The 26,690-nt window shown below is 39.2% G+C and overlaps 1 protein-coding gene across 15 annotated transcripts in view; it reads right to left on the reverse strand.

Moving 5' to 3' along the window:
- Positions 1 to 1,116: 1,116 nt before the first annotated feature.
- CDC42BPB (CDC42 binding protein kinase beta) overlaps positions 1,117 to 26,690 on the reverse strand; it is an 80,492-nt gene continuing 54,918 nt past the window's right edge. Inside the window, exons 17-39 of one of the 15 annotated variants that reach the window (XM_085550596.1) lie at positions 26,382 to 26,506; positions 25,325 to 25,430; positions 23,858 to 24,006; positions 23,210 to 23,304; positions 23,044 to 23,123; positions 21,586 to 21,636; positions 20,323 to 20,412; positions 19,807 to 19,896; positions 19,306 to 19,411; positions 16,987 to 17,123; positions 16,301 to 16,440; positions 14,731 to 14,812; positions 12,596 to 12,812; positions 12,143 to 12,205; positions 8,991 to 9,587; positions 6,268 to 6,365; positions 6,072 to 6,156; positions 5,803 to 5,923; positions 5,591 to 5,708; positions 4,624 to 4,662; positions 4,384 to 4,492; positions 4,221 to 4,291; positions 1,123 to 2,904 (exon numbers count right to left, since the gene is read on the reverse strand). In XM_085550596.1, coding sequence (XP_085406722.1) covers positions 2,773 to 2,904; positions 4,221 to 4,291; positions 4,384 to 4,492; positions 4,624 to 4,662; positions 5,591 to 5,708; positions 5,803 to 5,923; positions 6,072 to 6,156; positions 6,268 to 6,365; positions 8,991 to 9,587; positions 12,143 to 12,205; positions 12,596 to 12,812; positions 14,731 to 14,812; positions 16,301 to 16,440; positions 16,987 to 17,123; positions 19,306 to 19,411; positions 19,807 to 19,896; positions 20,323 to 20,412; positions 21,586 to 21,636; positions 23,044 to 23,123; positions 23,210 to 23,304; positions 23,858 to 24,006; positions 25,325 to 25,430; positions 26,382 to 26,506 — 2,901 coding nt within the window. In that variant the 3' untranslated portion in view covers positions 1,123 to 2,772. Of the gene's footprint in view, positions 2,905 to 4,220; positions 4,292 to 4,383; positions 4,493 to 4,623; positions 4,663 to 5,590; positions 5,709 to 5,802; positions 5,924 to 6,071; positions 6,157 to 6,267; positions 6,366 to 8,990; positions 9,588 to 12,142; positions 12,206 to 12,595; positions 12,813 to 14,730; positions 14,813 to 16,300; positions 16,441 to 16,986; positions 17,124 to 19,305; positions 19,412 to 19,806; positions 19,897 to 20,322; positions 20,413 to 21,585; positions 21,637 to 23,043; positions 23,124 to 23,209; positions 23,305 to 23,857; positions 24,007 to 25,324; positions 25,431 to 26,381; positions 26,507 to 26,690 lie in introns of all 15 variants that reach the window. The other 14 variants (XR_014947282.1, XM_085550593.1, XM_015865556.3 and 11 more) reach the window with 14 other exon arrangements.

A 26,690-nucleotide genomic window follows, 5' to 3' on the forward strand; every position in this document is an offset into this window, starting at 1 on the left:
GACACCAAATTATCCTCATTCTTTGCTTAGCTGAATTCCATACTTGTGGCATTAGACCGGCAGCCTCCAGGGAGAATCAAGTGCGCTGTCAGGAGAACATTCTGCTTCCCGTCTTGAATTTCCACACTTCTCAAAGTCCTCCCCAGGGCTCAGAACTCTTCAGGTAACCAGAACTGGGAGCCATAAGGAGAGAGATCTGAGAAGTGCGGCCGTGGGACACGGAGAGAAAATTCTGCTCAGCCAGATCTGAAGGGAAGAATAAATAATGCATTCAGAGCGAGCAATTCATTTGCTTTTCTAGAAACGTTCTCCTGCTTAAATGATAAGCGAGCCCTGGCACTGCTGAGTGCTCTGATTTAATACCCCCATAATTAAAGACTTTGTTGTCATCTGAAGTCCTCAGTGCGAGGAGAAAAATCAACTCAAGAGCGGGAGAAACGTTTTGTAAAAGTCAAAGGCTGATTAGCATGAATGTTTGTGGGAAGGCTTCTGCCACACAGACCTCGATCCTACTGCCACCATCAGTGCTGCATGTAGGGCACCATTCACACCTCTCTGCTTGAAACACCTGCAGTGTTTCTTTAGCACTTACTCCTTTTAAAACACGTATTTATTCTTTTACCTCATGTAAGATGTCCAAATAGATCCTGAAGGCTCCTCATAAGCATAGAATGGTTTGGGTTGGAAGGAACCTCAATGACCATCCAGATCCCTCGTTGTCCTCAGACACCAGCCACCAGCTCAGGCTGCCGCAGGGCCCCATCCATCCTGCCCTTGAGCACCTCCAGGATGGGGCACCTCCAGCTCTCTGGGCAGCAGAGCCAGAGCGAGTGCTTTGGCCATAAGGATCTGAATCATTTGAAATGAATTAAGTGTGCTTTGATGAAACAGCCACCTGAGCACAACCAGAGCACACATTTCAGCACTGTCATTCACCAAAAGGCCTCGCACTGCTCCACTGCATACACTTACAAGCAGAAACGTGCACCGTTCTTGTAGTGTTCAGGTACGGAGCTTCAAAGTATTCTTCAGTTTATGCAAAGCTTTCACGGACAAAGTGAAGTTACCACAAGACGACAGATGGGCTGTTTGCAGATGTCAAGACAGACGACCATGAACTTTAAAACCTCCCTCTTCTGCTTTATTGACAGGTAAATTGTTCAAAAATGTTCTCACAATTCAATAATTACAAAGACTTAGACTTACATTAAAAAAGTAAAAACCAGAAACCCCCCCATAGCAGTAGTGTCCAGCTCTAACTGAGCCCCTTTATCAAGAATCTGAGAAAAAGAGCAAGTACTGTCCAACACTTAACGTAACAGGATTAAATGTTGACTAGAACACTCAGTTTTAACTAAAGATAAGTGCACGTCCTATACAGTGTTTCAGAAAAGAACATTAGCCATTGGTATATCATTAGCCCACTTAAACCAGATTTTAAATAAGTGACATCCAACTGTCATCAAATTGGCACAGAAGGCACACTAGTGTGACAATGACAAACTGGATATGCCAGCCACTGAATTAATTACAAGCTTTTAATGAAACATGGTCACAAATCTTTTGATTACTAAACGTATAATACATGGAAGCATGAGATTAAATATACACGCAAAACATCACCACTGCACGTGGGCCATAGCAAAATATACAGGAGTGTGTTGTGCATTTTTCTACATGATCAATACTTGATTAATAATCATGGGGTCTTCATGCAGATGAGGATATATTTAATGAGAAAAGCAGCACCCCCAGTTACGCATCCTTCACGTTCCACTTTGGTAACCAAGAAACCAGATTGACGTGTTAGTGTGAGTCCCTTCGCTCTGGCAGACATCAAGGGCAATGCGCCTACAAGGAGGCCTGCCAGCTTAACAACGCAGTGTGCCCTTACACCAAACAACGCAGTGTGCCCTTACACCAAAAAGCCCGGGAGAAACAGCCTCTCAGAAGGAGATAGGCAGGAATGATGAGTAAAGTTCTCTTCACAGCAGTAATGATCAATATTTTAAAAGCCCTGACTAATGACTGGGACTGACAAGGACTAAAGCGGGGTGTGGGTAAGAGATAACCGGTAGTAGTCCTATGTACAAGACTAAAAAGTTGGTAGAAAGATAGAAAGACTGTTACGCAGCTGAATATGTAATGGCTAAATGAATTACAAGGCCACAAGACTATAGCCAACCTTTACTTGACATCCTGGTGATACTACTGATGTTGGGAACAACCAACAGCTTCCTAGCATTCTCCTTAAGAATTAGGAAACAAACCATTACGGGACAAAGGGAGAAGCATATTTTGTTTCTGAGGATGTAACTAGACTGCTTGCATTTCCTATCCAGAGCTCCAAATCGTGTCTAAAAGGATTTCCTGCTAATGAGATATTACATAATTCTATAGAAAAATAATATTCCTGATACTGTAGCAACATTATCAGTATCTCTCTCTATTTCTTTCTCTGCGTAAGAATAACAATATTTACTGGTGGCCTTAAATGCTCCTATGCAATAAAACTGTGTCACAGCTGTGCAGAAAGGAATCAACCGTAACCGAGCAGTGAACAATCCTGCATAAAAAGCTCCATTACTATTTAGTAAAGAATTTTCTTCATTTCAATAGTTTGTATCTACAATCTGGATATATAATTACTCTTGTACAACACTAGAGATTCGGTGTCAGTCTTGGCACTAGCATCGGAGACAGCTTTGCCCTGCTCTTGAGTATTCCATAGAGCAGTGGGTGACCGAAGCCAGAACGGTGTGAGCGGTAGCGTTATGCGTCGCAGGTCGACTGGTCCAGTCCATCTAATGTGAGCTGATTCCTATGAGGAGAGTTGGGGCTTGGGGGACCACTGGGGTTTGAGCTGTTGGATGGAGTAGAGTGTTTGGTGGAGTCTGAATCAGGCTGTTAATGAGAAACATCAACAAATTACACTTAATATCGGTTTCTTGCACTCAAAAGCTTTCAAGATGCTCAAAAAATAAAGGAGAGCAACACTCACCACGTAGCATATATTACATTTCATAGCTAAACATTGATGCAAATACTTTTATTATCTTTAACAGGCTCTCATGCAGTTCTTCTGATACAACATGAAGTATGGCAAAGTGTGGAAATTGCCATACCCCAGGCTCCTCTACTTCAGCCACTGCAAAGCCTCCTTGATAAAACACATCCACCTGTTCATTGTTACTCCGTGTTCATCAACCTAAGCTTTTAAAGCCATTTTTATAGCCAAGGAATAGGTTTATCTGTCCATATAAACAATTACAGTGAAATCATCCTCAGTTTGGTGAGAAGGAAGGAAACGAGCACACAAACAGTTTACAAAACAGCGCCAGCAACAAAGACAAGCATGTGCAATGCCTGACAAAAGAGTGGAGGTTGCCAAGTACCAGGCCGGACGGAGGTCCAGAAACAGAATATACTTACTGGAGCTGCCCTACGTCAGTATCTAACACAGACAGGCTATTCAGTTATTCCCCCAGTGTTAGACTGGTTGTTGGATATCTGCCTTCACAGGCTGGTCTCATTTCAACAGGATGGCTGGCAAGTTTCCCACTATTTTGGTGAGCTACAACTGTGAGCATTGCACAAATTCACAGCTTACAAAATACTGCACAGGAAACACTGGTACTATGGCAGCTTTTTTCTCAAGAAAGGGAATAGCTATTTTGTAAATGGATTGAAAGGTAACATCCTACAAGGATTTAGGGACACCACTCTGCTCCAGACCTTTTCAGACTGGTGACTACTGGCACGTAATTTCACAGTGGCTAAAAACAGCTTTACACGTTTTAAGATTTGATTCCTTTTCAAGTTACAAGACAAAAAGTTTTCCTTAAGGCAGAGCAGGAAACTATTTAACTAAGTAGTATTTCTTTGCTCTTCTATGCTAATAGCCCAGAGAACATTTCTTGGAGCTTTGAGGACATTTCATCAATTAGACAAAATTGCCTCGTCTACAAAGCTTAATCCAGGACACAATATGTCCTAAAATATCGCTATAAAAAGATTCTCAGCTTTGCTTCAGCGCTGCTGTATCCAACATACAATCAGATTGTGTTGCGTGCTAGAGAAAACATCTGCAGAAAGAAAATATCTCCACAAAGAACACAGTCTTCATGAAGTATTTTCCAAGATAATTAATTTACTGGAAGAAGAAAACAATCCACAGCAACAGAACGTTGTCACTCCCCATTTAATAACAGCTCCTTTACCTCTTTGTCAAACTCCTGGTCAGGATCGGACATACTTCGGGAAGGCATGGCTCCCCCCCCTTCACTGCCACCTGTAGAGAAGGAAGGAAAAACATCAGTTTTATGTCTCTTGTTGAAGCCACAAACAAGACCTTAGAACTGAAAAGCTTGCTTCCAGTCTTACTTGATGAGGGCCACGAAATATAGGTTTTGCTTCTCTGCTGCTGTTGCTGCCGTGAGAGGTTAGCTGTAGATGGACATGTTTTTTCATCCTGTGCAGCAGGTAAGACGCTCTGCAGTTGAAATGAAACACTTTGTTAGCCAGCAATAGAAGGTATCCAACTAGAGGATGTTAAACGTGACAATTCTGCTGTGCTTTTGAAGCTATTACAACTCGGTGTTGGTAGAAAAACTCTGAACTTACTTGACCACATCCACATATTTTCAGTAACAGACACAAACCCTGAGAAAGACAGAGAAAGAACTAAGCCCCATTGCAGCCACTGGAACCTGTCAGCCAGCAAACCCTCTATGACAGGGCACTGACTGTGCCAATAGCTCTGCTTCCTTCCTCCTCTTGCTGAAAGGATGAATGCATTATCCTTACAGAAGCTAGTGAAGGACAAACAAAACTCTGACTAGTAGCTATAAAATGGAGGGGACAGAGTCTCAGAAGTGTACCTCTGCACCTTGCTCTTGGAGATTTAGCTATCAAATAGCTTACACTGCTGTATACGTTAAATGCAGACCAAAAAATAATGCTGCAATCTTACATGTGCTTTAGTTATCTTACAAAGCACTCATTCCTCCCCACCCTTTTTTTTCTCTGCAATAGTCCAAATGGCACAAGCACACTGTTCTTGTTTCTGACAGTGTGAAGGTACTCCCACCCTTGCTAGGGAAGCAGAGGATGAACAGGAAGAGGAAGAAAGCAGAGGGGAGCCTTGCAGTGAGGAATGGTCACTCTGGAAAAGGATTTCAGAGGACACAGGGCTTGTGAAAGACATGCTCCAAGCCTGCTGGAGGTGATATCAGACCAGAATGCAGAGAGGATGAGGGGAAGGAAATTCATTCTGTTATTTTAAGGTGACACACACAAAAAAAGAAGGAAGGAGGAGAGACTGATTATTTACATAACTACTAACAAGCTTCCAGCAATGGTATCTACTTCCCTCAGTGTCTCCTTCTTAAGTCAGCAAACAGTATGTCTGTACAGAGGATTTAGAGCCACTGCACACAAATAAGGAAGGCTCACCTTCCTCAAAATGTCTAGAAGAAAAAATTGGTACTTAAGATAATATTTGGGTCCTACACAGTAAATGTTCATGTTTTCTTTTTCCTTAGCAATTGCACGTGCACATACATCTCCCTCCCTCCCAAATGTATTTTACCAGTGGGAGGTCCATGAGAACCTGCATTCCATCTCCTGGTCCCATGTGAGCCACGTGGTTGAAATTTGTTGGGTTAGAAATCATCTTTGACCTTAGCTCTGGATCTCTCAGCATTTCCCTAAAGAAAGCAGAGTGACTTTTACTATCAGCATTCCTAATCTTTGCATGTCATCATGTGGAACCAGTTACAAAAAAATGAACTAAATTCTTACCGCCTCTGCTGTATTCGCTCCTCCTCAGGAACCTTAAATACAAATCTTCTTTTGCTCCTCGTTCGAAGCATTTGCTTTTTGCTATTGTCAGATGTTTCTGGTACACTGAGGACAGCTCCTGCTGTAATATCACAATGCAATTTTGTATACTTAGAGTCATGCTGACCCAGAATTATCTAACACAAGTTTCATCTCAATGTAACATCACTTAAAATTGCCAAGACAGCAATGGTATCACTTTCCCATTTCTCCCCTTGCTCAATACTCACCTGCAAACTTGTTCTTGAAATATATTAGTCTTGGTGGCTCGCAGTTAAGGAGGTTCAATGTGCCATCCATGTTTAATGGTCTGATCTGTTTTGAGGAGGGAGGCAGAAAATTAACTCAAGCTTAGCATACACTGAGAAGGAACATCTCACTTGGAATTAACCCAATTAAGTTCTATATTCAAAGAAAGGTACTTACCCTTCGCAGGCCAATAGTCTGGACCCATTCCATAGTGTTAACATCAAATACATCAACACCATATTCACTGTACACTGTTACGTATGAAGAATTGCAACCTGCATAGATTTAAGAACAAAAAGAAAACCCTCAATGTGGCTTCAGAGTTCCACACCTGATGCACATTTAAGCACATTTTAGCAGCTGCAAAAATTTTCTCTCTCAGACTACGTGTAAGCTACATTTTAAAACATCATCCTTCTTCCCAGGCCCACTTTCAAACAGACATTTTTTTGCCTTAACAGACTTGCTAACGACAGCATCACAGAAAGATTTACCTCTGACCCCCCCAAGTATTTTTAAGCTTTGAATGATGATTTCATGATAATCCAAAATGTCATCTGAAGTTTGCAGATGCAGAATAATTTGGCACTTGGTAGGAATCAAGTGACGTGCTCAAAGCTCGCTTTTCTACAGATGCAGATTACTTCATTTCGGAAGCAACAAACTACCCATACATCTGCTGCATGCAGGGGAAAAGAGAGTCACCATCTGTGAGGTGGGTCATGAAGTAACGATGCAGTTCTATTCTGAATTTCCTTCCTCTTTTGCTAACAATTATCTAGCTTTAGATATTCACATACGGGTTGCTTTCATCAGAACGTCACAGTGGTTAAGACTCACAACCCATTCCATCTTTTAAACCTTTTTTAAAAGCATAAAGGGCACCTGCAGACAAGCTTATTGTAGGTCCAACAAAAACCAGAGATCCCTACAGCTTCGTATCAACGTGCTCCTACTCACATAAAGTCTGTATCCTGATATAAAGAACAGTTACCAGAAATTTATGGCATTTAGTAGAGAAAAGATGGTCTGGGAGCTGCTTCAATGAACAAAAGGAAAATAACCCAACAGGATCCTCTTTACAAGAATTGAAACTGTTTTGGTGCTGTTTTTTGTGCTCATTCACAGAAATCCTTGGACAGCTACCATATATAGGTATCCCAGAAGGGACTTAACGATCAGCTGTTAATTTTATGGGGTTGGCTTGGATGTTCAAATAAAGGGAGAGCACAGAACACCAGTCAAGAGCACTGAGCTCCTGTGTGGCCCAGCTTGCAGCCCAGGCAGAGCCTCACCAGATCCAGAGACCTGGCCCCATCTGCGCTGGCCTTGCTCACGCTGCAGCTCCCAGTGCTGATCAGGCTCTGAGCACATTGCAGCTAACAGCCCCACGCTGCCTAAGCCCCTTCAGCTCACATCCAACAAACTCAACTGGCTGCCCAAAAGAATGGATCAGACTGTGCTTACACTGACCTCAGAGTCTCCTGTAACCCACACTATCCATCAAATCCTAAACCCCCCTTTGCTACAGCAGGGAAAGGACTATTTTCACTTTGATGGTCTCCTGATGGGACAGTTCATAAGGAACAAAAAGCCAGCCACCATCACATCAGGTTTGGGAAGGAAGACAAGGCTGATGGAAAGGGAAGTAATTCAGTTTCCTTTGTCTACTATTCTGAAAAAATAAAACAAACTGCACATACTGGAGAGCTATAAAATAGTTTACAGTAAGACCAGCTTCTTTTAATAACAGACAGAACAATTAACTAGCTCATCCAGTCTGCTGAAATACAGAGAACTGTAAAGCTGATAAAGGAAAAGGAAACATTAGCTTTGGCTAATGGTGCTTTAAAGTAAATTTACAACAACATTGTTTCCTTGGACCTTTTCCTCGGACTTCTGTACAGAACTGGGTCAGAGTAAAGCAAGCAAACAATCTCAGTTTGAGACAATTACAATTAAACAAACTGCCATTAGGGTTTGGCCTTATCAAACCAATGAGCACCTACCTGCTCTGTGTACTATTTAAACAAAAAGATATTTCTTGCCTTCAATCATCGGAACCACTTTATAATTGCTATTTGAGCTCCAAATAGAAATCTGAGTTTTATCATGAACTGCCTCTGACTACTGAAAAATGTTTCACGTGTGCTTCTCTCCTCACCAGCTGATAAACCAGAGCTCCTGAAAAGGACGGAGCAGATGAGAAGTTATCCATCATCTGTCTCTATTCTTTTTTGGAAATTCCCTCCCTCAGAATACAATAAAAAGGAGAAAACTGCAACCAGCTGCCACAAGCAATATTTCTGCTTATTTGGTTACCCTTATGAACCTTCAGAATCACAGTTATATTTGGCCTCCAGCTTCCTGTTGTGCTTTGAACAGGGGACACAGAAGATAACCCAAAGACAGCCAAACATTTAGCTTCTCTAGAGGAGCTGAAACCTATGCAGAATTTTACAGAACCAGAATTCTTGTGCTGCCCTGCATCCAGGACTATTCTGTACAAGACATTTTGCATTCACCACCCCTGAATGTGTTTCGGCATCTCTGGATGTGTTTTAAACCCATTTTAAGGAGGGTAGTATGGTTAGGTTGTGGTTGGACTCGATGATCTTTAAGGTCTTTTCCAACCTGAGTGATTCTATGATTCCACTGTTAGTTATTCTGTGTCCTGGAACCTGGAACAAAACAAAGCTTTTTTTCTTGCAGCTTCCAGGATCTCAGCCCATGAGATTGCCAAGTCCAAAACTACTGTCAGGATATGCATCCTGTTAACTCATCAAAACTTAAACTGTAGGCACTGAAAGACAAACCGAAGCAAAATAGAATACATGCTGATTATTTTTAGACAAGTAAAGCAGCAACAGGGATATGGCAACAGAAAAACATATACATACTACAGGCAACAGGAGTTGCAGGCCACATTAGTTCCTGCATGCGTGACCTTCGACCTTGCGAATCGACGTATACTCCCATATGGCTGAAGCAAAGCAGGTATTCCTCATTACTGAGCTCCACAGCACAAAGGGCATCAAAAGACTGCTGTGAGAGGAACATAAGTGAGGGGTCATTAGGATTTACCAGGTTTATAGATTGTCCATCTCCCTGGATGGTCAACAGAGAGAACCCAGACTGGTAGCCAACACAGAGCTTGTCCTTGAACACTGTCATCCACTGAACAGTTCCTGGAGCCTGAATTTCACTGAATTTTTTGTGGAAAGGTTTAGTTCTGTGAATTTCATAGCAAAAAACCTGCCGTTTAACAGCTACAAACAAACAAGTCGCAGAACTCTTCTTTAGCGTTCCAGTTGTAATCAATTGGCAGCCTTTAGTTTCTGCAAGCTTAATGTCAAAGCTTCCTTCTGATCCGTCCAGAGAGGCCCAGGGGAAAAGGTGAACGTGATGGTTCCGACCACAGATGAGGATGATGATTTTCTCTTTGGGAGCAAGCTCAATCTGGTACACTTTCTTACAGTCAGCAGCACGGACAATCACTGCAAAGGAAATAAGAGCTGCCGTAAGTTAAACAATAAACCTGTAAGGCCTGGAAACACTGCAGAATTATATACTGATGTCCCAAAATAGATCTAAACACAGACACAAACCAGATAACAAAGAACACTGTTAGGTACGCCGTTATTAATTCTCAGAGCAATGATACAAGCATTCCTGTAACTCTTTTTATTGAGATAAAGTTTCATTGCATTGCAGGATAAGGTTGCTTAACCTTTAAGGTAAATTCAGAGAAAAACCCCAAAACTAATATCCATGCTACCTATTCATTGCAACATCATGTACCTTCTGAAACTGGCCCCACATTCAGGAAAAAAAAAAAATCAGCATTTTGAGTAAACTATGGAGTATGACTGAATTAGCAGAACACAAAGAGAAGAATTATAAAGTATTTAATGCTAGGAACTGAGGAAAAAGAATGCTGTTAGTGTTAGCAAATGCCTTGTCCAAATACAAGAGACCTACAGCCAGTGGACATTAAATGCCTATAGAGAACGGAAAAAAATGTTGCGTACACTGGGTAAAAGGAGAAGTAGAAATTAGCTTAAACTAGAGCAGGAAAGGTTTAGTACAGACATTAGGGAACACTATCTCACACTACAGACTATTCAGAAACTGGGGAGACTTCACTGTTTGAAGATCTCAATATTGAGCTAGCAGCATTGAACAGGCTTGTGTACAACTCGTTCTAGCAAGGACCTTTCATATGAGCAGCTGCCAATTCATTAACACTGACAATTACAATTGCCATAACATGACAGAGATGACTTTGCATGAAATTATCATTACACACAGGAACTGGCCACAGAAAACTCATGGAAAACATCTTTTAACGTAAAACCAAAACTGATGACTTGTTTTCACACTTATACATGGCACTGCGATGTGGTTACTGTTTCTCTAAGAAATGACCTTTCAAATGAAATCTACTATTCTGTGCAAGAAGCTATCATGGAATCTCTGGAATTACTTGCATCTTAAGTTCTGTTTATATCTAAGTACTTACAGAATGGTGACCACCGGAATTTTACCCAAAGGAATGGCATTCGTTACTGTGAAAAAGAATTTCAAATATCTGATGTCCTCACGTACAAAGTAGTTTTTCCTGGAATTGAGCAATGGTCTGTTCTAAACAAGTAGAAGCAATAGCACTTTGCTTTTTACCTCAAAAGTAATCTTACCAGATAGCCAAGGATGTTAAATTCTTATGCAACAAAAAGTAAGGATTTAGAATATCATCTGAATTTAGAGAGCTTCACCAGTTACAAGCAAGCATGGTTTTCACAAGGTACGTTTGGCTGCTTTTGAAGTCAAAGAGAAAGAACGAATGTTTCCAATGGCAATTTGGAACAGGATATATTGCAGTAGATTCTTTTGTTTTTAAATTTGCATTGCTCGTTAGAAATATAAACGTTATGAATTCAGTTTGACTCCACTGGTTGATTTTATACTGCAGTAAGATATCACGGAGTATCAGATTTTAAGAAACTGCACTGCAAAATTAAACGGATATTTTTTACTTATCCACATTTAGAACTACATTTTATATGGTTTAGCCCCTAACTGTCCTCGATCTCATCTGCTAGTAAGCTTTTTGGCCTCTATGCTTTCTCTACCATACCAAGACATGTCTGCTTCACTTATCTGTGCTTGCACCCAGGATATAAACTTGGAGGGAAAAATGTTTCCTTTATTTCTTATCTGTGATGATAGATAATTCAGTGTTAGAGAGTTATGTCTGTGCTGACCAGTGACAAAGCAGCATTCACTTTACTCAGGCACCGGAAACCTATTCTGGATGAATTTCTGGAATGGACATGGTAAGTCATGGGAAAGAACAGGCTAAAGCAGTCCCACTTTTCTCAAAGAGGGTAGAGAGTATTAAAAATGGGAAGGAAAAGAGTAGGTTTGGAATGAAGCATAAGGTCATGGAGGTAAAGAGACAATGGAAAGGTGGGCAAGTCATTTACATTGGCCATCATCAGTCACTTAATGTGAGTGGTTGTCAAATTCCTACCAGCTGTAAGAAACAGAAAGCTGTACACAATGGCTTTAACGGCCAAAGTCTTACAAACACCTTTTTGTTGCTTGCACTAGCTGCCCAATTTCTAATTAGTGCCAGTTTTAAGTCCTCTGACGGTGCACGTTACACAAGTTTCCATGCCAAATTTCTCTCACTTAGTTCAAATTCTATTTAATAAGTGCCTGATAATTCACTGTGCATCAACTGCTGTTACACGTGCTCTGACTACTGAAGCGTTTTACTGTCTACTGTGGGAACACAGTTAAGGTGAGAATGTGTCAGAATATGCCCAGTAGCCTGTCCCTTTAATTTCAGCCAGTCAACTGAATATAATGATAATGAACAAATTAGTGTTTATATCTCACATTCACTTTTCATTCTTGTCAATTAAATGAATGCTTTTGATACTTACTGTACTTGAAGAGCTGTTGTGTAACCTACATTAAAACAGATGAAAGTTATGGAGCTCACCATTCTGTATATAATTACTGCATTCATTATGGCCTAACTTACCGTCACGGGTCACTTCTATCACATACAGTCCTTCTTCTGAACCAATTGCTATTCTATCTCGATCTAAACCACAAAGGAAAAAAACAAAGACTATTAGTATATCTATATTTCATCATATCTTTAAAAGAGACTGTTTTCTTTAAACAGCTGGAAGCGTTTCTGGACAAAGATTTTCAACAGTAAATCAATTTTGCTTTAGTTTATGTAGCCTGTCAAAAGCATGCTGTATAATGTATATATGCTGCATTGCTAAAACAATCTGCTCAGCAACCACTATTTACCCCAAGAGTAATGGAGAAATCTGAATAACCAGGGTAAGATTAGCACTTTTCCTTATACCTTCCTATTGAGGTGTTCACATGAGGAATTCAAAGCATCAGCATTCTTATTACAGCAGCCCACCTAAAAGCTTCAGCAACTCTCATACACTTATAAAAGCTAAAACAAACATACCTACGATAGCAGCAGCTAAACTCGCTTTAATAAGAGGCAGTGTACTGTCGTAGGCTTCTTGTGGAATATGCACGACCTGGTTTTTCAGTCTGTTTTTGTGCAGTATTGACTGCAACCCTTCCAAAATTCCAACCCACTTCCTCTTCTCGTTCTCATTTTCTGTCAGGATCAGTAGGGAACAAGACTTTGAAGGCAAACCTAAGAGAGAAGCCGTCACCTTTTAACAGAAAAAGAAAATAAAATTAATAACAGTAATAAGAGTCTTTTTTGCCATTATTTTATATTCCATAAATGAGCTGATTACTTTGTCAGTACTACTCTGGCTTATGAAGCGACTGCTTTGTCAGTATTATATGCTTCCCAGAACTGTGAACACAAAATGCCATAACATACCTAAGTGGTACGCAGTGCAGCACATACCTAAAATGGCCACAGCACTTCGAAAAAATGCACAAGCTTCAGCAGTTTTGTTTAAAAACACTCAGTCTTGCTTAATCACTCTGAATCCTAAAATATGGGCAAGGAATCCTACATTCCTTTCCCACATGAATCAATGCATGCAAGCAAACGGCTCCTTCCTGCTCCAAAATGGAATTTGAGATGCATGCAATAATTTGTCCCAAACGCTTTTCCCCAACAATTTCTAATAACATACTGATAATGAAACACGTGCTTTCAGAATCAGAGGCATTTTAAACACAATGGTATTGCTATCATTAGTTCTAGATTTTCATTTTGCAACTTAAAATATTTGTCTGGAGAAGAGCAAATCATATCTGCATTAATGGCTCTGAAAGGAAACTATCTCCTGTAAATGAAATACTGCACCTCCCCAGAACAAAAATCAAAACGGCTTCAATTAACTTCCAGGGAAATCATCCTATAGGTCTCCAAGCAGAACATGTTCTGAATAAAAGAATCATACAGGACCTTTCTGTATGCATCAACTAAGTCTTAGTGTGTGTCCTATATGAAGAGTGTAGAAACTGCGAGATCATGAGAACTACGTCTTCAGTCACAGACAGCAAAACAGCCAGTTATCAGCCTTCACTACACACTGGCAGAAATAACAACAGTTAAACAGGAAAAAAGCAGCAAAAGGATAAAAAAATAAAAAGAAGGGGGGAAGGATGTGGGGTGGGTGGGAAACTGAAGGCTAACTGTACAAAGAATTAAACATCTTCAGTCTATATGCCTTGGTAAGAAAATTAGAGAAGTCCTTACCAAAGGACTCCACTAGAGATACTATTCTGATACTGGATGAGGTCATTTAGATTGCACTGTTTGGATGCTATGCTCAGGTAGAATCAAATGAAGCTACAAAAACCGCCCCCTTGCAGCGGGTGTTTGCAGCAAGGCTGGTGAGGCACTGCAACAGGTTACCCAGTGTTGTGGTTGATGCCCTGTCCCTGGAGACTTCCAAGGCAAGGCTGGATCAGGCCCTGGGCAAACTGATCTAGCTGTGCATGTGCATTTCTTTAATGTAGGGGATAAGCTGATCAAGCTCAAGGCATTTTGTCATCCAAACAATTATTTCAGTACCGGGACTATCTGACAAAAGCAGAAAGTCAAGCAGGCTAAACCATGTAGATGTGTTCCTTCTTAAATGAACCAACCAAACTTTTCAAACGTAAAAGACAGATGAAATGTGAATAAGTAAAATACAATTTAGAAACAGTGAGAGTTTTCATACTCAAATGCAAAGAATTACAGATATTGGCTATTAGTATACACTTCCCTACATTTTAAAATTGCAGATTAAGTATAAATCACAGAAAATCTGGGCAGGTTTTCTCTTATTAAAACTTATTTAAAACAGCATTCAGACAGAACAGCAGAGATGAATGTACAACTAAGCTAATCATTTTTTCTTGTTTTGATATTTCCTACAATACTTATATCTGAAATTGAGGAAACAAGTTTCAAATGTACTTTTTTACTTAAGACAACATTTGTTGTCTTATTTGTTACAGCGTCAGTTCTCAAAGCTAGAGCCCTCCAAAGCTGAGAAGAACAGGATCCAGTAACACCAATGGAAGAGGATAAACATTACATGTGGATGACATACTTCACTATGAAAACAGAATACCGGTGTTTGATTTGCATTGTCTTTAACAGTAAATTGATAGCCATACCCTGAATATACAAGGGATGTCTTTACGAGTTGCGTGTATCACATCTGGCGCTAGGACAGAGCTGACAGAAAAATCTTCATCTCTGGTAAAAAAACAAAATGAGAACAAGAGAATCATGTACATGCACACACGGATGTATTCACCAAAATCTAACTGATATGCTGTTTTCAATAGGCTGCAGTCTCTTAACCCTGCTCAGAGGTCACAACTGGGATCACTCATCTGTTATGCTATAATTGCCCTTGATCTAAACAACTCACAAGCTTTAGTTATGGCTCTACAGCACAGTACATGTAAGTAAGTACACCTGAAGTTAAGTGGGCTGGCTTTGTGTAGTTTTGTTTTAGCAGCCACACCTATTGTACAATTAGCAGTAAGAATATTGCTCTTCCAGCCCAGCAGACACATTAGAAATGAATAATTCATACCTCAATGTGTAGCAAGAGAGGGGCCTTTGGAAAAAAAGAAAAATCACATAAAAAGCTCTTGGCAACATAATTATAGTTTGTGGGATTCAAATAAGGGTTTTCAAAATAGCCAGATTTTATTCTCTATTACAGTAAAATAAACAGACATTGGAACAACTTTTGCATTTCAGAACGCTCCACCCCAGAGGGCTTGTCCACACGAGCCTTTTTAAACTGCATTTTGACCAAGTTGATCATCATAATTGCCAATTTTAGTGTAAAGATGACACTAATGCCACTAAACTTGCCCATGCTAGAATTCACAGCTGTGGTAGTTAGCGTCTATTAAAACATCCAAGAGTCTTCAGAAGACAGATTCAAAGAGGCAGCTACAATAAGCAGATAAAGCATAGGACAGTCAGTATAATATCTGGCTGAGTTGCTTCAAGCAATGTACTGATGAGAATGCTGCTGCTACTTTCAATAGATCTGTACTTCTGCTGCCAGCATGTCAGAGAAGTGACATTGATGATACTCAGAGAATAAATGTGAGAGCAGAGCAGCAGTACCAGTGCAATCCCACGGTACTACTGGCTGGGAAAAACATAAATCAAGATGCTCGTGAATGCAAACTTCAGAGTGTGCTGTAACACTGTAAATTACTACACTCAGAACTTTTGCATACCCTGCTCAGTGTTACAAATGGCTTATCATGAAAAAATGACTCCTGGGAGAAGGCAGAATTGGAGGCATTTGTACGGTCCATCAGCTGATGCTTATCTGAAGGCTGCTTCAGTCTTCCTAACTTTCCTGCAATTACTGACTACATGACAACCTGACTCACTGTTTAGGAGGGAATGCAGCAGAAGAACCCATCCACCAAGTATATTTGTTTTCCATTTGGGCATATGGAATTCTAGGAAGAAGTATGCTAATACTCTGATACTTGTACCTTCTCAGAAGTCACTCCATTGACTTAAGGTTTTTGAGCCCGTTCTTTCAGTCTAAAGTTTACTTGTGTCTATACTCAGAAAATAAAGCGTTCTTCAAAGCAGATGTTCTGTGACCCAAAAGTTTCTCGCATACCATATATAAGTACTCTCGTTAGGGAAAAAATAAAATAAAAATACAGAGGATTTCTCCTCTATCATAGTAACACAAACCTGAGATCCAGGACTTGACTTGCAACAACTCCAGGCTGGGTGGATTTTCCTTCAGGCACATCATATAAGAAGAGCTTACAGTCACAGACAACTGCATAGGCTCTCTGCCACCCTTTCTTGACTCCTGTAGGCTTTGGAACCTGCGTAGAAATAACTACTTGTTTATTAAATGTAAGCACATGCAGCAGACACAGAAAGCAGGGACATTTAGATAAACTATAATCAATGCACTACTGCACATTTTACTTGCTCTTTAGAATGGAGTGAAAATCAAGTAATTGAGAGCTTAAGGAAGAATAAACGTTTGCCCATATTCTCTGTTACAATAATAATGAGTATATTAAGTACCTTTAAGATAAACAATGTGGCCTGAGTTATACACAAATGCCAAAGTGGTCAGGCAGTTTACCTTTTATATTATGTTGGCAGAAATTCTTCCTTAAAGAAAAGCATCAGATTATATTTTTTCTTTCTTCTTTTTTGCTCCCTGAGCACCTATTAAAATTTTAGCTACTAACCTTCAGCTCTTGTAGTAAAACCAACCCTTTCTTCTACATCTAAAGCAACTAATGTTAAATAAGTTATACAGATGTCACCTAAAGCCTTATGGCTTTAGCACAATTTAGCTACATAACTGTAAGTAAAGGGTGTTGCTGTTCTCTTGTCCAAGAACAAATGCCCATTACCTTGACATAACCTTTATAGGCAGTTCCTATTCCTCTTTGCACATCCACACCAAGAGGCCTTTTGGCTTGCTCAGGTGGTATAGGGCAGACCTGAGGTGCGCTGTCCTTGCAGGAAACATGGCATGCAAATGAACACACTAAGTACAAAAGAAAAAATCCACAGTGAAACATGTGTATGAGAGAATCATAACAGGAGATTAATGCAGTCTACCCTTACAAGCAGAAAATTGATTAACTACACTTAAATTGCCATTCAAACATAACAAGATTCCACCATGCTAAAGGAGTGAACACACTTAGATACTGTACAAGACTCTCCAAAGTGCTTTTATTTTCCATTTTAAACCTATTATTTCCATAAAAGGCAGGAAGTGACTTCACATCTCAATTTTGCTTTTAAAAGCATTTGCCAGAAGGAAAGGGATTTGGTCAGCCCTGGTGCTGCTAAGCAGCAACCAACCCAACTGCAGAAGCAAACGTGAATTAAAAAAGGAAGAATACAAATGATTGGGTAGGAAACAAGGTTCTGTATGATGTGAAAAGGGCATAAATACATTTCAGAATTAAAGTAAGGAGCAAACGTATGCTACACTAATCACTCCATCCTTTCTTACCATTCACACCACTTTGTGCTGCACCAGCAAGGGACAATGGTCTCCTGTCTATAGAGTACTTCATACAGAAGCACTGCATTTAAAAAGCACAGAATGCATGACATTTCACTTAAGACACACCTCCAGAACTGCAGAATGAATTAACATGTTATGGAGAGGTATATGACCCACAGTTTAAGGGCCAGATCTTTCCATAGATTTAGTCTTGTTTGCCACTGCATTCCTACCTCTAGGCACAAGAAGGAGAACAGAGACATGGCACTGCCATGCTTCTTCCTCACCATATTATCAGATGCAGGCATTTGGCAGATACTCTGTGCACATCTAGTCCTGTACTTAGGAAGGGTCAAAGGAGCCCAGGAACATATGGTAGATGGGAGCAGCATGCTTCTGCTAGAACTACAGACTGGCCTATAAACCTCCACCTCACGATGCCATTGGGAACAGATGGGAGAGTGTGTAGCCCAGGGCAGCCTGCCTGGCTTATGTCATGCACACAAAGCACTGCAGGTGTTGCTCACAACCATATAATATATTCAGCTCTTTCAGAAGGCATCATAATGGTGGGACTGTGCAAATCAAGACACACAGGTCACTGTACTAGGTACAGTGCAGGGCCAGTTCCAGAAGCCTTTGAAAGTATAGCTACATTTTACCAAAGCCTCCAAAATTAGAAAAGAGAAGGAACTGGGAAAAGCAAGTGATTGGGGATGGAACATGGCAAAAGTTTTCTTCTACTGGAGTTATCTCTATTCTTATGTCAAAGTGATTCCAGTTTTCTTCTGCAGCTATCAAGACTTGGAGCAGAAGACAAAAACATGCTACTAATGATGATCTGTATATATGTGAAAAGAAGAGATGCTGATACACTAAGGGAGCGCGTGGGGAGGAAAGACAGTTTAAAACTTGCAGGAAGAGAGGCAAAACAAGAATTCTGAACTGCCAGCAGGTGACAAAAGTCTGCCCCAGGGCAAGAGCTGGCAGAGCTGTAGATGCTCTTGGGGAAGAAGAATTGCTGGAAGACCTGTCAGGAAATAAGCTCTGAAGGACAGATCATATCACCTGAGCGTGATGCTGGAGGTGTGGACAGGGTTTCAGAGCAAAAGCTAAGCTGGACAAAGAAATACAATAAAACTATATACTGTAGTATTTTGAACAGACGTGTGGAACACTCACTGACTTGATGTATCTCACCAAGGTGCATACAACACAAGAGCTTTTCAAACAAGAGATTTTCAAATAAAATTAGTTCCAAATCCTCTAATGTAGAGCTCAATTGTACACATGCATCACAGAAAGCATTTTAAATAGGCTCAATTGACAGCAAGACAGGCTACAGGCAAAAAAGAACCTAGTACATATTCTTCCCAAAACTCAGTGTTTATCATTAGAATTTGTATGTTATCAGTGCATTCCTAAAGTCTTTTTTGCTATACTATACAGACAGAAAATACATCTGGCCTGTGCTCAACTCACACTATATGAGCCCTAATGTTAGCAGCGGGCTAAGGTGTTCTCTGAATCTAAAGGTCTGATGCCGATACAAAAGAAAGAAAAGAAGCATTCAGTGTTAGCCATTCCTCTTTCTTTCACTTCCTTCCCAAGGAAATAATTGCTTTAAAATACATCAGTGTTTTCAGATAATTTTTTGGGGCGGAACGAAGGGGACAACTTGCAGAAAAAGCATAAAGTCTGAGCGACTCACCATCACAGGCATAACCTTGTCGAACCAATCCCACCATAAGTGAGGTGCAATGACTGCACTGAGTAGGGCTTGTAAAAGACTTGATATTGAGCTGGTGAGCTTTAGGCTGTAAAAGACACATTCAGGATAAACAAAAGAAAACAACTTTTCAACTTATAAAATGAAAGCATGCCCATTTCCCCTCCTCTTCCAATATATCAGTGTGTGCTATGAAATCCGAGATTTAAGTAACTGCATTTTGTAAGAGTTGCTGCAAGATAACAGTAACATTTTTTAGTTTAAATTGTAAAAGACAATCAAACCAAATTCTCTAACTACTTATTCTGCCATCCTTTTTGACAAATAAAACCCATCAACTTGTATTTGGTAACACCCAAATAAAAAACAGAGACCTAACAAAGATACAACACATGACAAACCCAAACAGGACAAACACAGATGGCTAATCAACAAATGGTAATTCTTCCTTAGTTCAGAATATGGTTAGCACAGTCCCCCTACCTTTGGTACAGCTAGAGAAATGGACTGAATGGTGGGGGAAGGAGCAGCAGGCATCCTCTGAAGCCGAATTGGTTCCTGAATCACAAAAAACTGTAATTGAGCAAAATGAGGGTTCAAGAATTTGTTTTAGGGTCGGGGTGGCAAAGCTTGTTGTTTTCTGTTTGTTTGTTTGTTTTTTCATTTTTGAAAATTATAAAAGATTTGTCAGAAACATTGCCATCCTGATTTAGTAGAAACAGATTGTTGTAAAGCACTCACAGGAAAGCCTGCACACTAACAAGCAAGCAGCAGTACGGAAAACATATGAAAATGAGGTACATCAACATACACAGAGCCAGCAAAAGAGTTTCATATTTGCAACTATTCTCAAAGAAGATGCAATTAACACCGTCAAGTTACACATAAGCAACATTTAATCTTGCCTCTTCATACAAAAGCTGCAATATATACTGATAATGAACAAGACAGAGAGACTTTCCACTGAATTACTCTTCAGGGTAGAATAAGTTCCCTTACTTCTTGTTGCTGCTCTGTAGTTACAACTGAAGTAGATGGTGAAACTTCTGATTTGGGACCCTGTGTTTCCTGCTCACTAATGGAGCCAGTCTGCAAAAGTGACAGCAAACATGTTAGATTAGACACCACAGACACGATGAAGTGTTCTCAGGCAAAAACAGAATGGAAGTTCAAAGTAGCTACAATGAACAACTCACTGCAGAAATAGATGAGAAAATTTGCTCATTTCTGTATTCATACATCTAACGACTTGATACTCTTAAAAAAATCATTCCTCAAAACAAATCCTGCCACCTGATGGAAAAAGCTGTAAAGCTGGAAGCACTGAGATATGCAAAACCCAGTAGTAGGCAGCATAAATACTCTTAACAGTCTGCTTTTGCCAGAAAGACTGTGTTGATTCTCTTGCAGGCAGGTATAGAATGATGTCTGAGGAGCTTGGCAGTAATCCATAAAACAGCTCATTTCTCATGGTAGCTTATGCTGCACTAAGATTTTTCCAGCACACAGAAAGAAAGCCACATGACAAATTCTTTGAGTAATACAACACAAAGTTTTTAAAACTAAGCAGCTTTCTACAAAATGATCACTCATCCTATTTCCACTTTGATAATTAAAAATAATCACATTGACTTAATCACGTTGCCCTACATTTCACTACAATTTTTTAAGCAGGGCACCCATTAGAAGCTCTCTCTTAATTTCACACTTACATTAGCAACTACTAATTGCCAGCACAAGGGGGAAGTATGCTACAATTCCAGAACTAAAGAAGCTGGGTGTGGAAGCAGGGTGCTGTATTACTGTACTCTGAGGACATCATGGAAATAATGATTAACAAACATCAGATTAGACTTCACATAAATGATGTAATTAGCACTAAAGGCAATGAGTAATGAATCATTCGCTTCCCAGCCAGTTTCAACAGGAAGATCGCTCAAATTTGGTTAGCTCACTAAATAGATCTGGGTATTTGTTATTATTTTTTTGTTATGAATTGATTCGTAGGGCTGGGCCACTGAAGATTTAATTATACCATTATGTAATATGAACGATTTAAAAATGCTGGGCGTGATTCAGCTTTATACTGTCAAAATCTAAGATAATAATCCTGTAAGAATGTATTAAAAGAAAACTAAACTAGCTCTATTTAGTGGATTAAATATAGAGAAGCTAAAGAAGCAACATCTAGTTTTAGAAGGCCATTTTTACTATGATAGGTCACAACAAAATAAGGAGACGAAACTACTAGCAAGAACTTACTTCTTCCCAAAAGGCTAGCAGAGAAGATGTAGACGAAGAAGAAACAGAATCCTTTGTTGTAACAGATATGAGGGATAAAAACGATCACTTATCACCCACAGAAAAACTTCATATGGAATACTAGTAGGCTAGCTATCTAATGTTTAATATGGCCCAATGATATTCATTCAAACTAAACTAACCTAGAGCAGATTAGACAGACAAACCTTAAATGTATGTACACGTGAAAAAAATTGTTAATAGAAGTTACTAAGTACTGTATCAGGAATTTTAATATAATACATCAAAAAATGCCACTTGCATTCAATCAGTGAGTATGCCTTTATTGCTGGATCTGTAGACTGGATCTTTAGTAGTTACTGTCTTGATGTTCTAAGTTACTATTTTAAGTGTATTTGGTGATTCATAAAGCAATATCAAAGTTGGTAGATAAAAGCCATCCACACTGTAGTGTATGTATGTAATATTTCTTTTCACCTCATCCACATAACTCATCTCATTGCTTAAGCAAGAAAGCCAGCATGAGCATTTTCTAACTGAGAACAGCACAGACACAAAATATGCACATGGAAATATCACAGCATGTCCATGGGCTTTCCTTTTGGCACCAGTAAGAATTTGAAAAACGACAGAGAATGTACAAATTTCACATATACTATCTCACAGACTGATTAGGTTCTAACCCTCAGCCCTTTTAACTCAGGTCCATAAACATAACAGATCATTCTTTCCAGTTTCAGCTCACAGCTTCATCCTGAACTGACAATGTGTTTTGCAAAAAAAGAATACAAATCTCCAATCTTCAAGGATCAGGAGTTCATGAAGTAAGGAGAAGTGATTCTGCACTGCATTTAACAGCTGCTTCCTTGGGGAATGCACAAATTTTTCTAAGCAAAACGCCCACTTGAAGCTGCTATGTATATGATTAGTTTTCCAAGGATCAGTGGGTGTGTCACAATGAACTTTCAGTACCATCATCTGTGAGTCCTGATTCTCTCCCCAGTCCCTTCTATTCTGACCACCCCATGAAGATCTGGAGCCAACAACTTTATATGTTTGTTTAAGCACTGTCTGAACTGTGGGAATACTTTCTTTTTTTTAAACCTTAACTAGCATCTTCCAACTCCAACGTATTTAATCCCTTATTAGTAATACGCTTTGCCAGCCTTTCTCAAACAACCTGAATGTATATCATTCAGCCAAAGGCTTGAAACAGACTTAAAGAAAACATAAGGAAAACTACGTAATGTAAGCTTTTGTGAATATTTCCTAAAGAAGGCAGTTTCTCTCCAAAATGCCAGTTAATCTGATGTCTACTGGTCATTCAATTCTAAGACATGCTAACCTGACTAACATGCCAGATACATATCTGTTATATAGGGCCCAAGTGTTACTTTTAGGTAATAAAAATACAACTCAGCTATCACATCTTCATAATCAGTTTACTTAATAACTCACTCTGAAGGTCAGATCACGTGCAAGAGGAGAGGTGTTGAAATATTCAAAAATGGAATCCTGAAAGTCTGGAAGTTTGAGACCTAAAACCCAAAACAGAATAGCCTTAGTTAAAAAGCCAAATCAACGCTGCATTAGAACTCTGTTAAAACACAGCAACTTCAATTACCTGAATCTGTTCTGTATTTTTCTTCCAGTTTTCTCCTTAAGCCTTCCATCTCTTCCAGTAATTCTCTGTTTTTTGCTTCAGATTCCTTTAATTTACTAATGTAAAAAATAAGATCAAAATACAGTCATAAGTATTTCCAAGTCAGGAATGCCAGCCTCAGGGTCCTAGAAAAAAAACTTTTTATTTTTCCTTTTTTTTTTAATTTTTTTTTTTCTAGGCTAATTGATTTTATTTTTCCCCTCAATTAGTACCTCACTACCTGACTAGATAATGAAAATTACACTTAAGACTCCTGTTACCACTGTAATTATTTGCCAAATATAATTATTATAATACTAGTTTGGTCTCCCAGTCAGTATATTAAAAAAATATTTGGTTTTGCTTTCAATTTGCTCTTAGCCATACTTTTTACCTCAGGTGCTTAAGATCCGTATCTTATTCCTGAGATATTCACACCAGTGCAAAGTTAACTTGAAAAAAGAGTTCTCATTTGACAACACTAGAAACGTCCAGCCTATAGAGTGGGATCTTTCCAGCAAAGTCCACTAATCCAAGCAGAAGGGAGCAATCCAAAACAAAGCTGTTACTATTACTATTCTAATTTACAGCAGCACAGTAAAACCCAAACATAATCAAAGCAGCTCTTACCTTTCAAAAGATATGTTTGCATCTTTAACTTTTCGTAGCTCTTCTTGAACTAGTTGTTTGGCACGAATTTCAGCATCAAGGGCAGACTGCAATTCCAGCCTCGCTGACATATCCAACTTCTGACTGCGTCGCACTTTCCAAAGTGGATCCTGTTGCAGTAAGTTATTGAATATTAACATCAGATGTCTAAATGTATTTCAGTAGCTGTTCAGAGACGTAAAATATCTTTCACGCTGGTTCAGAGAATGCACTTTTGATTAATTATGGACACTATTCCCACTATGCAGAAATCAGCCAATAGCCAGATATTATTTTGTAAAAACAAAGTAATGATAATTTGCTTTTAATGGTTATATATATATATATATATATATATATATATATATAGCATAATATGCTTGAAATCAAATTGCTAGCACCAAGAATGACAGTCAAGCAGAGAATCCACTGAAAATGGTTAGCTTTCATTGTTCAGACTAGAAAAGCATATAGAACTTGCAGAGTGACATACTGGACTTCAGGAATTTAGATAAATGTATACAGTTTATGTAAGACATAATATCCTAAAACATAGCACAAAGAAAATGAAGTAATTTGGGTCTTGAGATATCCTGGATACTTAGGGACTTTCACCTAAACAGTTCATATGTTCATTAAGTAGATTACACTATGTAAAACCTCACCACCTCCAGCTACTTTTCCAAGGTTTTCAAAGCATTTTTCAGTGCGGACTACATTTTCAGTGCTCTGGGTATTCTCTCCAGTCAGATGAAAATGCAAATAATACTCATGAAAATGAGAGCCTTTTTTATGTTGAGAAATAATTAACCTTAGATCAGGTTCTGCAGAAGTTACAAAACCAGCTGTAATATACAGAACAGAGAGCATTCTTTATTCTGGGCCAACGGCATTTGATCCAATCTTTCTTCTTATAAAACCACTTAACATTATGATCGTTTCCTCTATGATGCAGGCAAAGGCTAGCTTGTAAAAAAGTCATAACCTTCTTTTATTTTCACCTATTCATAGGTTTAGAAGGAATGAGGAACTTTTATCTATATAAACCAGCAGCAGAATGACTCTTTCCACAGCATCTGCTAGAGGCGTGGGCTTCCATGGCCAGCTGCAAATGTTTTTCCCTTTTCTTAAGCAGGTATTTAATACCTGCCAAGGCAGAGCAGTGTTTTTGTCTTAGAAACCATACTCCTTTAAGAGGATTTCTGTTTAATTTATTGCTTCTACTCCTCTGTACTGTGCAACAGTTTTAGTGGTAGATGTTATTAAGAAATACCACTCTATTTATCAAATTCTGATTGTACAAGCAAATGAATTTATCAATAGGTAAAACCAGTATGTCATTAGCAGAGCAGAGGATTGATTAGAAAAAATGCCTGATTCTGAGCAGATATTGAGAATGTTGGCTTCTTAGACATCTCCAGAACAGCCAAATGCTTGCTATTTTCTTACCAGTGTTCTTGATCCCAGACTGGAACTTCTCAAAGATTCTAGTTCTTCTGTCATTTTGGAGGCTAATGCTTGGAGATAGCCACGAGCATCCTTTTCATCACTTACCCTATTGTGCAATCACAAAAAGCTGTCAGTGAACAGTTTCATGGATCACAGCAACAAAGAATGTACTACCAAATAATTATTGTTTGCATCGGATTTAGAGACATGGCAAACATGGAGAAAGCATGAAAAACTCCCAGCAGAGAAAACTGAATATTGCTTATATTGCCTTGCTTTAGGTTGTTCTTGTATTTGATTCTCTCGATTGTGGCAGTTACCAGGGAAACTGAAGCTTTCCTCCTGCCATCAGGAAGTGTTCTGCAGAGATTCTCTGCTGTTTTCTGTAACATGATCTGCATACTGCTTGCTTGGTTTTTATAAGGGCTATTGTAAAGTCCTCCTATAACATATGGAAGGGCAAGTACAAAAATGATGCAAAACTTGCCCCTTACCACTCAGCTGAAATGCCTTTTCAGGCCTAAGTATTCATCAGCAACTAGACTAATCTACATCTAAGTTAAAACCACAGATCTCCAACTGTAGCAACACTCATTTTCAGCCAGCAGAAGACACATGTAGGTGACTAAATGTCATGCATTCATTAAATACCCAGGAAATAAGAAGGAAAGACTGATCCACGAATTAAGTGCAAGTGTGTCTCATACAACTAGTCAGGGTCTGTGTTAGCGTGGACCTTTAAATCATGACAATCTTCCCAACAAGGTTTATCAGAATACTCTAAACGTTGTGGCTTAATAACTACTTAAGAGTTTGAAGCAAGTTGACAAACAAACCCTCTCCTCTGTACTTAACAGTATCCAACAATTTCACTTAGAAATCTTATTAGCCAGTTATTCTGCAAAGCAAAAGAGAAACGGTTCATCATCACTCCAAAGCACTATGTTTTTGTTTGATCCCAGATGCACAAAAAAGGGCCTGGCTATACATAAAAAAAAGTGCAGTCAATATTTCAAAAATCTGCAAGTGGCCATCAGGATCTCTAAACAATACATACCACTGAATAATTTCTGCAATCTGAGCTTCCCAGTGAGCAACAGACTCCTTCTTTGCTGCTAGGTCTTGGAGCTCATCATCTAGCTGCCTGTTCTGTGCTGTTAATTTGTCCACAAAGGAGCAAAGCTGAAACAAAAGATTTCCCCTTTACATACGTTTCATACATTTATCTATGTGTATGTCTACATACTTACAGAATTTGAACAAACAACACATGAAATTATATTTTACTTGTTATTTTTGCAGAACTGGATCATGATCAGATACTGACCATGGAACACATTTCCATTTCACAGAAATCGATTGAAAG

Source organism: Coturnix japonica, chromosome 5, assembly GCF_054131305.1.
Source record: "Coturnix japonica strain WE chromosome 5, WE-NBRP24, whole genome shotgun sequence".
Classification (NCBI taxonomy): Eukaryota; Metazoa; Chordata; class Aves; order Galliformes; family Phasianidae; genus Coturnix; species Coturnix japonica.